Source organism: Halichondria panicea, chromosome 5 (genome assembly GCF_963675165.1).
Source record: "Halichondria panicea chromosome 5, odHalPani1.1, whole genome shotgun sequence".
NCBI classification, from domain to species: domain Eukaryota; kingdom Metazoa; phylum Porifera; class Demospongiae; order Suberitida; family Halichondriidae; genus Halichondria; species Halichondria panicea.
This window is the reverse complement of record NC_087381.1, coordinates 6,585,609-6,596,411: the sequence shown is the minus strand read 5'-3', so window position 1 is coordinate 6,596,411 and position 10,803 is coordinate 6,585,609. Positions and strand designations below refer to the sequence as shown.

At 39.2% G+C, this 10,803-nt stretch overlaps 1 protein-coding gene across 1 annotated transcript in view; it reads right to left on the bottom strand.

The window, feature by feature from the left end:
* Positions 1–5,515: 5,515 nt before the first annotated feature.
* Positions 5,516–10,803, bottom strand: part of LOC135336052 (uncharacterized) — an 89,101-nt gene continuing 83,813 nt past the window's right edge. The window contains exons 3-5 of the mRNA XM_064531826.1: positions 9,193–9,223; positions 6,691–7,028; positions 5,516–5,663 (exon numbers count right to left, since the gene is read on the bottom strand). Of these exons, the coding sequence (XP_064387896.1) occupies positions 6,823–7,028; positions 9,193–9,223 (237 nt within the window). The 3' untranslated portion in view covers positions 5,516–5,663; positions 6,691–6,822. The remainder of the gene's footprint in view (positions 5,664–6,690; positions 7,029–9,192; positions 9,224–10,803) is intronic.

Sequence of the window (10,803 nt, the reverse complement as noted above, 5' to 3'; positions counted from 1 at the left end):
TTGCGTCTGTCATGATAAAATTCTTGCTTGTACATGTATGCATGCAATAATTTATTATACATCATAAGAGGCTAGCCGTCTCAGAGCCTCAGAATAAGAGCAGATTGTTGACTTACGATAATTACTGTGAACTGGAGGGGTAAGAATCGACAGTGCAAGACACTACTGTTGCTATGGACCTCAATTGGTTGCTAAAATAAGAGGAGTGTGGCTATGCTTTTCTATGTCTGAGCATGCTCAGTAGGAAAACAATGGTGAACTGACCTCTGCACCTAGGGTGGAAGCTATGTAGCAAATTCTAACTACGAGCAGGGGAATTTTTCATTCAGTTCATATTGCACACAAATGTTACAAATGATATGGGCAACAGATACATAAACTCAAAATAACTCTATCTTGTGTCTTGGGTGAGATCCATGCAGAGGGGGGATTTTTGCTGTTTTCGACCTAACCCTATACTATTAACCCTACACTACCGTGCTAATGATAATGGTAATAGCTGTAGCTCAGGAAATAGCCGCGGCTTAAAAACGACCTTACCTCGAATCTAATGACTACTTTTGCGGTTCTTGTCTCGAGGATAATGAAGGATAATGAATCATTCTGTTCTCTATTTAAGTGTAATCCAATTTTATTTGCTAAACCACACCCAAAACGTCATACATCCGGCCGTAATATACGTATAAAATTACATTGAAAACCTTGTTTGGGACAGCCAGCACTGGCCGGTAAACGGAATAGCGAGTGGACGTACTTCAGGGTGAGTTTTGTGCAGTAAACATATAGCTAGCATTCCGTGCCAAGCCAAATGCAGAAAAGAAAAGGTTAGTGTCTTGCCACTGCCAGTGATGGTGTCTCCAATCACGTCTTTGCAAACACAAGTAAAGAGTTATAACATAATAATTATACTGTGATGATACTATTTGTAATAACGGGTATAATTATCAAGTTATGGAGCACAGGGACAGGGCAGCACAGAACTGGGCTAGCACAAATTTATCACATAGAACATACAAAGACAGGAAACAAGTACAAACAGCTAGAAAACACCAATATACTAATATCATCTAACAGTATATACAGTCATAGCCTCAATTCCAGGCCGCAAAGAGAAAGGCGGCCTGGTATACTTTGTATGCGCATGCGCGTACATTACCCCAAAAAGGGGGTAATCCGTGTATTTGTGGATACTGTCAGTAAAATAAACCGTATACTATTTGTATCCTGAAGTTAGAGTCCGTTACATATAAATAAATAGAAGTATTGTGCAAAGATGACTGAGTTCTTACGCCCTTTATTGTATCAAGCCAAGTCTCTACTTAACGATATCCTACACTGTAAGGCTACAGATGTTATAGGAAAGGCGTGATGTGTTCCTGTGGCCTGTGGGTCCCCTGATGAGGCTGTGGTAATATGGACCAGGCAAGTCTTCTGCTACTAAATCTTGCCTTTATGTTCGACAGGAAGTCATTGCTGAAGATAAAGAAGCTAATGATTACTCCTGAAAGCTTTTAATAAGCTTTAACTCGACACTCAGGAAGTTTAATATTCACTCAAGATCTACTGATGTATTAGAGAGTCAACCACTCTTCCTAGCTGGCAGCTCTACTGTCTGGGAGGCCTTCTTGAACTGTCTCTTTGATAAACAGAGCTAGAAGAAGCAACACTGCTGCAGCATAATTATTCTACTTTGATTAGTGTCTCTAGCTCTGAAAGCTGCATGCCATTGTGGTCACATTGTCATACATATTCTTCCTTTTTGTAACTTTGTCCGTTTTTTTACAATTTGTATGATGAAATTGTTGTCAATTATTTCGCGCATGCGCATACAAAGTATACCAGGCCGCCTTTCTCTTTGCGGCCTGGAAAATCGAGGCTAATACAGTCACTGCACTAGTAAACTGCATTGTGTTGAAAGATCTTTATAATAGCTAGAACCCAAACAGACAAAACACACGCCGTTACTTAGTGCCAAAACTAGCTACAAACTGGCAATCACAAACAGTATTTATACATGTACCTGGTTGTAAGTATCCAACTATAGACATACACACACTTTTCATTCTGTAGGCAGCCATGAACAAAGGTGTGACTATAGCTAGATATTTGTCATTGTATGTACCTGCATGTGGCTGTGATCCTGTCTCATCTGGTTCACCTGTAACAGCAAGCTCAGGGTAAGTTAGTGATCTCTTGGCTAGATCCTGGGCCATTCCTAACCTACTGGAGACACTGTTTCTGTTTTTGCAGCCATGTGGCTGGACTCAGTGCACATGTCCAGGTAAAGATCATTAGTACCTATACCTTCTTGTGCAAGGTTTTTACAAGAAAATGTTATTGATAGATGAACTAGAGTATAAAATTAATGTCTTCACTTGATCTTCAGTTTGCTTGATGTGCTAGATACTAAGTATTCTGCTATTGTACATGTTTTGCTTCAACAGACGTTGTCATTGAAAAACACTCTGTACCATGTATTATCGATATAGACATGCATACGGTGATCATCCGTTTATTATAAATATTATTATTGTGTCACTTTTTGAACACCATGCATGCATATGTATGTATACACCTATAAAACTGAATATGAAATATTTGTACATAATAATTATGAACGAAGGATATTATAATTATGTATAATTATACTGAATAAAAATTACTACACTACTAATAGAACTATAGTGTAGTCAGTAGCAAGCACTGTAGTGATTGGTATATATAGAACTTCTATATAATTTATACCAATCACTACTTGCATGTGTTCAAGTCTGCATGAGAGAGGAACTATATACTATTATAAGACAGTATATTGTTTGGACAATTCATGTGTCCACTTGTCTATGGTGTGGTATAGTGATCCTAGTCTCAATCTCACTGGCAATGTCCCTCCGACTAAGAGCAGGGGATCTGAGAGCCTCAATGAGAGCGGACCAGGACGGAGGAGGGTCGGTCTGGGTCAACCAGTGCTCCAACATGCCAGTTAAACAAGCTCCAGCTACATCACGATGCATGGTTGTGCTGAATCTCCTACCGGTCAGCAGTGTTGCAATGACTGCATTCTTCACTTTATCTATAATTATTATAGAGAAGAAGAATTCAATAACTATATCCAAGTGGTTTCCTGTTTGCCGTTATAAGAGGCAGTTTTGCACAGAGTTGGGGAGCATGGAGCTTGTTCTCTGTCCGCGGAATCAAGAAGGTCCGCATGTGGGAGATTGTTTCTGTGTACTTAGATAGTGATTTCAATCCGTGCCATAGCTAGTGTCCTTTAGAGACAGGTTGTCCTCTATAGTGGGAGGGTCTGTTATGGGAGATTCCACTGTGTACATTGCATGGTGAATGGTCACATAATTACACAGGACACTAGCTATGGCACGATTGAACTCACTATCTATAAGTACACACAAAATTGTAGCTATAATAATATAGTGTACCATAACGACTGCACGTGGAGGCAACTCACCATTGCCATGCATGGATAGGTCAGGTATATATACTGAGTATAATATCCATGCATGGCAATGCATTATACAGCCATCGTATAACAATAACACAGCAACCCAAATTGTTGGCTCCCATTCCCTCAGCTGTGCTATTCCGAAAAATAGCTTGATGTTTGAGTGTAGTTAAATATTACACGTCAATCGTGGCTGTCACAGTAATGCTATTCAACATGGATATTCAATATTTCCTGTGTACTCACTCTGCTGTGTACTGCATGTACTTCTCAACCATTAATTTTGTGGTCGCAAAAGAATGCATACTATACTGGAAATGGTGTGATTTGCACATGAACTTACTGCCAGGAGATTATGTATTTGCTGTAATCCACGAAAACAGTAACATGCACCCCTTGTATCGGTAGAAGGTTGAGCTTCTGGGAAGATGGTATTGCATGGGAAATCTGTACTACACAGTTGCTTATTGTTCATGTTTGCAGTGTTGTCATTCTTCTTATCTGGAATTCTGGTATTTGTGGTGATTCTCTTTCTCATTGTTCCTATCAACCTTGCCATTGACGATGCTCCCAATCGACTGCTAAACATCAATCAGACAATTCTCGTATTTACTATACTCTCGCAATCACTGTATCAAAGTAAGAGCAGCGGCACGATCTTGGACCAACTGGTTAAAGCCAATACAAAAAAACTGAAGCCGACTCCACTACCGCTTACAGACATGCACTCCACCTACAGGCCTGGGCACTGCAACTACGGACACTCCACCTATAGGCCTGGGCGCTGCAACTACAGACACTCCACCTACAGGCCTACGCTGCAACTACAGACACTCCTACATGCTTGGCCGCTGCAACTACAGGCACTCTTACTACAAGCCTGGACGCTGTAACTACGGGCGCTCCACTTCAAGAGGCTCCATCTCCAAGCACTAACTATGATGATTGGAGGAATATGAATAAATTAATCCGATAAACATGCAGACAGAAATGGCTGAGCTTCATCTTGATGCTTTACAAGCTCTAAAAAGAATGGGGGGAAATGAGTAGATCTATAACTGAGACCCTACAATAGTGATATAATAATAATAGCTATTGCATTTTTTGTTTTGTTATAGCCAGGGTCATATAATTATAGCTATAGCTATTGAATATCGAGTTGTCACATAATGTATGCATAATTATACATTTACTAACTTATACCAGTGACATAAGGGTAATTAATTTCTACCATTAATTTTCTGTGTATGAGAATAAATCGGAAAAATGTGTACTCACAGCAATACCTTAGTATAAAAAGTCACAATTCATGAATAATAATTGTAATTAAACCCTATAATGAGGGTAGGTACCGTATATCTTCTAATTTCTTCTAATTACCCCGGACACTCTTTTGGGAAATTTTCGTTGTTCTAATACAACGGACACTCCAGTACTTTAATATTACTAAATATCCGGACAATACCTTGAAAAGTTGAGTTACCATTCATAGACGGCAAGTAAGACTTAGAGTGCTGCAGTTAGATAGCTTTGAGTAGCTAGTTTTAGATAGCTATAGTGCAAATATAATTATTCAGTCGTACCCTGTTCTATTAAACTTAGCTAGCTCGCATGCAGCTGCTTGCTTGTTCTAATTATTCCGGACACTTCGCATGCTCTATAAAAGTCTGTTCCAATTATACTCGGACAATTTCCAAAATAATTATTTTTTGCTGTCCGATAAATTAGAAGATAATTATACGGTATATCAATATTATGGTTCCATTCCATTACAATAACATCATACAATCACCAATGTATCATCAGTAACAACAACAAGCAATACCCACCACACTAGCGCGCTAGCTAATAATGAATATGCATGAACACCTCATGCAAAATAATGGAGTTATAGATTAGGACAATGTATGGACACTTTTGTGTTTATTTTACACATTTTGCATATTTGTATTCTCATCATGTCAGTATGTTTTTAGTTGTATTAATTTTATAGAAATCACTTCATCAATCGTTTCAAAACCTTATTTTAGCTGCTCGAGTGATATAATACATATATAAGTCTGCATAATAATAGTACGTACATGTGATCATGATGAACTTTGTCGGAAAAATAAATAGCCACAAATGCATAATTATAGTCAGTTATACACTTGCTTGCTTGTAGTTCACCAGTCCGAGCCAGTGACCACACCCCTCACACCTCCTGTACAATATGGGCACAGTCAGTAATATAATTATCAACTGTGCATGCTGTCCAATATTATAGTATTATACCCGGCCAACAAAATAATAAGCGTGCATGCATGCATAATTAGACTACATTACATCATCTGTAATTGATCTGATTGGCTAAAAACAGTAGATTACATGGAAGCATAATCTACAGGAAGGTACTTATTCTACAGGAAATGGGCGCATATTCTACAGGAAGTGGACACATATTCTACAGGAAATGGACGTATATTCTACAGGAAGTGACAAATAATTTGCAGGAAGTTCTCAAAAGTTGGAATGAAATTTTTAGTGAAAGTGACAAGAAGATGACAAAAACATTATAAAAAACACAGAATGCAATAGTTTTTTCAGTCAATATCCATTCTTTCCATGTCCACTGTTGCTTTGTATTGCTTTTCCAGTTGGGCATGGGCAGGGGGGCCAGGAAGCATCAAAAACACTTTAGTAGTCGCTTGACACTTTCTATTGAGGTTCCATGCCGGTCCAGTCTGCTCTATACCCCCTCCACTCCACCACAGTGCTTCATTCTTCTTGTAGTGTTGCAGAGTCAGTTCTAGCATAGTTCTATGTTCTTTTTACGTGTCTGTTTTTTCCAGTATCTTCAGGAAGCGTTTCACAAGCTTTACTAAGTTTTACTGTAGTTTTTCGTTGTTTTGAAGCCATCTTCTTGTCTTTTTCTGTCAACTGGTGTCTCTCACAGCTCCAGCTCGTCCAGCTCGCACAAATTCAATTTCTGTTGCTACGCACCAAACCTGGCTTTTTATAACCACGCCTCGCGCATGCGCAATGAAGTCCAAGTTAGATAGACCACACCCACTCGTAGAATATGCGTCTTAGTAACCGCCTTGGTTACGGTTAGATTCCCTCGGCTTTGCGCCTCGGGCTAACCGCAACCGCGGAGGTTACATAGACGCATATTCTACTCTTAGGTGTAGTCTATCCTATACTTATAATTAAATAATTATGGTGATAAATGATAGTATGATAGTACCCACATTGAGATAAGTGCTGACAGATATCATCAGCTATCTTGTCTTTTCTCAGTCCCAGTAACAACTTTAGGAGAGCTTTGTAAGTTGTTGCGTAAGGATCGTGTCTTTTCCAGAAAATCAAGCATTCAGTCATGGCTATACTTGAGTTCCTTCATAACAGTACAACCTGTTCACATCGGCCTGTTGTGCAGGAGTTAGTCCCATTGCACTCGCATAGATTTTCGAACCATCAAAATATTCGGCCAGGTAGGGAATATCAGAGTCCTGTATTTCACTATTGAGCTGTTCGTCAGTTAGACTGTATCTGCTCACAAGATCTTGGAGTGTGACTCGATTAGCAGCTAAGAGTAAGTGAACACTTATTAGTGCGTGAAAATATACATAGTACATAGTAATATGAATCAGCAGTGAATTTATACCTCTTCTAGTATGGACTTCACTGGTTGAGGAGGATATTGTAGCTCCTACTCTCTGGACAAGATCTGCTGAGTATTGGAGTCTTTCTGATGATAGGGACCCCTCATACCTGATGTCTGGTTTTAAATTAGCTGATTTAGCAGCTCTTTGAGTATAGACTTTACAGTTACCATCAGCCTGTGTGAAGAGAAGTAATCTCATGCATGTAGTGCTCCAGTCCTGGCATATACAATCACATACTACATGAGCAAAAGTGCTAGTGCATGCATGTTAACATTAACGATATAACACCATGCAGAGGAAGATTGTCCGGTCAATTAAAACATGCGTCCAGAAGATTTTACAGAGGATTGAAGGTACCAAAGGATGATCAGAATGCAATTAAACTCCAGATAATTATATTGTTGACCATTAGTGGGTAATTTTCGTGGGGTAAATGTCGTAAATATTCGTTATTTTTGTGGGTGAGTTGGCCTACACGAATTTTTCCTCACAAAAACGTAGGCGTGGCTTACCGTAACGCATCCAATGAAGTTAAACGAAATTTATGTTCACATAAATTACTTTTCCAAATAAACGAATTTTTTTACCCCACGAAAATTACCCGCTGTACGGTAGTCCTATCCTATAACACAGTACAGTACGTATTATACTGCAATTATAAAACTGTGTAATGTGCTGACATAACAATTTACCAAGTATTGACAGATCTTGGTAGCAATCTCTTCCTTCCTCAGATCCAATAAGATCTTAATCAGTGTTCTGAAGGTTGCTTCGCTGGGTTCGTGACCCCTCCAGATTGACAAACAGGTGATTACTGCCACTAGATTGCCTTTAACAAAAGCATCTCTCTTCACGTCAGCTTGTTCATTTCCAGTTAACTTCAGTGGGTTGAGGTAGAGCTCCACATTATCAAAGTGCATAGATACTGGAGCAAGGTCGTCTTGTTCAATCTCACGATCCAACTGCTCGTCAGTGACTCCATGCTTGACTATCAACTCATAGAGGCTGGTAGTTCCTGGATCCTGCACATGACGGAAACCATAGTAACTAGACCCACAAATATACAGACAGCCCATTCCGGCCAAATCAACAAAATTTAAGTGGACTATATAGGGTACAGGGGCACACATTCACCAAATTTGTGCCACGTCGGCAATGATTTGGACCCTTTAGGCTAGCAAACTTATATAGACATGTATAGTCTAAGCACATTGAAGTATATAATTATAGCTATTATACCTACCTGTATGTAAGCATCTCCATACTTCATTTGGTGCTCCAGTTGTCCAGTGATTGGAGTGTCTACAATGTTCCTTAGAGCAAACAAATCACTAGAACCTAAATAAGTAATTAATGGCGTGAACAATTGAAACCATTGTTGCCTTTGAACTCTGAGATCAAAGGAATAGCAGTGCCAATAATTATATGACATATTGCACTGTGGTTATAGTTCTGTATATGGCATACAGAAATATGACTTCCTAGCTGTCATGCAGCAAATGGCTTCAAGTATTACATGGCACAATAATTATACATATACCGTATAACGGTTAATTTTTGTTGGTGCACATTTTCGTATGAAATGCCCAATAAAATATTTAGTATTTTACAGCTCAGGATAGTTACGGTGAACGTATTCCGGGTAGAATAATTTTGTAGTTTTAATTTTTGTATGATGCTCTATACAATACGAAATATACAAAAATAACGGTAGGTAGGTACGTTACTTTATCTGATCATCAGTGAATTTACCTCTTCTATGGAGTCGACTGTCCCCAGTACCAGCTGATGTAGCTCCTACTCTCTGGACTGGATCTGCTGAGTGTTGGAGTCTTTCTGGTGACAGGGACCTCTTATCTATAAGAGTGATCAGTGAACAACAGTGTTATAGTTGTTGAAACAACCCAACCTGATGAAGGCGTCTTTGCAACAGAGACAGCATCAATAATCGTCGACGTCTGATTCATATCAACAGAGAGTTCACCTGACGCTGAGAACAAAAGATTGATATTATTGATACACACTACATGTATAATTATAATAGTCATGCATACTATTGTGAGAATAATTGTTCTGAAGTCATACCTAAGGTAGGGGTAGAGGGTATCTGGTGATCCTGTGAAGAGTAATACAATAATTTATTTATTATTTCACAATTAACCCTTTCCCTGCTTTAATTAAAAGTGAATATTCGCATATTTTGTTTAAAAAATTTATAACTCGTGAACTGTATATTAAAAACACTTGTAACAAAGTTCCACAGGTAGAACCGGACCTGTCGCATCCATGGACTCATCATCGTTGCCTAGCAACCAACCACCACCACACAAATAACAATTGTTAACAAAAATTCACAATTATGTACACAAACAATACTATATGATGTTACGAAGTGACTGAACACATGATATAAGTGTTCAAAATGTTCTCACGGTGACATGGCTCACTCAGGACTCAATCATGATCTGCAGAAACTTGTATTTGAGGTTCTATCGGCAGATGCCCTTTTCCTGGGAAATATTTTCTTCACCTACACACAGGATTACAAGTTCAATGGTGGCTCATGATGTCCACTGTTGTACTAACTAGCCTAAATAAACCTATAGTGAAGCTATCAAGACTACAAATGCTATACTCTATAGTGACTTACCATATTCAGGAAGATGGTCCACCAGTGGCGGATCCAGGAAAAATGAAAGGGGGGTCCAAACTAACAAGCGCGCAGCGCGAATTTTTTAAGGGGTTACGCCCACTTCCGGTCACACGTGACTAGGGAAAATCCCATACTCAGCCAGGGGAAGTCCCATAATAGACTTGCGTAGAGCTAGCTAGCTGCTACGAACAGTCAACTAGCTAGCCTAGGCTAACCTGAACACTCCTTTGGCAGTTGATACATCAAAACAACAGGTACAATCATTGAATCAAATTACAATAGCTACAAAAACTGATAAAAGCGAAAACTCGGCCTGGGATCGAGGCTAATAAATAGCTAGCTGGAGTCATTTAATTAAGCCTTCTAAAGTTAACTTCAAAAGGGGGGGTCAATGGACCCCCCTCTGGATCCGCCACTGTCTACCTCAGGATTCTCAGGCTCTTTCTTTTTAGTTTGACCTCTGAAAGGAAGCTTCCTACCTAGCTATGATCTCAGTCACTGTCCTCTCACTCTACAAGGCCATAAGCATCGATATTCTCACTCTCTAGCTTCCCTAGAACCTCCCTGAGGTTGTACTACGAAGATTTTGTAGCAATTATAAAACGGTCACTTTTCTTTCGATAATTCTGATCGAACTGTACCTCGAAGCAAAATATTAAAAATACCATGTGGAAGAGCAGCTCAATGCACATGTGCTGGTACCTGCAAGGTGTGCATAGCTCCAACACAGTGTGCACAATGATTTTTTGAAATTTATCTGTAGCCATGCCGACTATAGTCGGCTAAAGCGGGGAAAGGGTCAATTAAGGACTTATATTAGCTGTGATCTGTATATGCATGCACACTAATTTACCGGCTACGAATTGAATTCTAGCAATTAATAGATCGAGTATTCATCCCGTGCGTTGAGCCATGCGGCAAAGCAGATACCATTAATATGAGGAATGATCAATAATAAATAAAGCAACGAAAACAGTGTTTTTGGTCACCTTCCAAGATTGTCTACAAGTTGCAACTATATATAACTATACATGAAGCCTCAA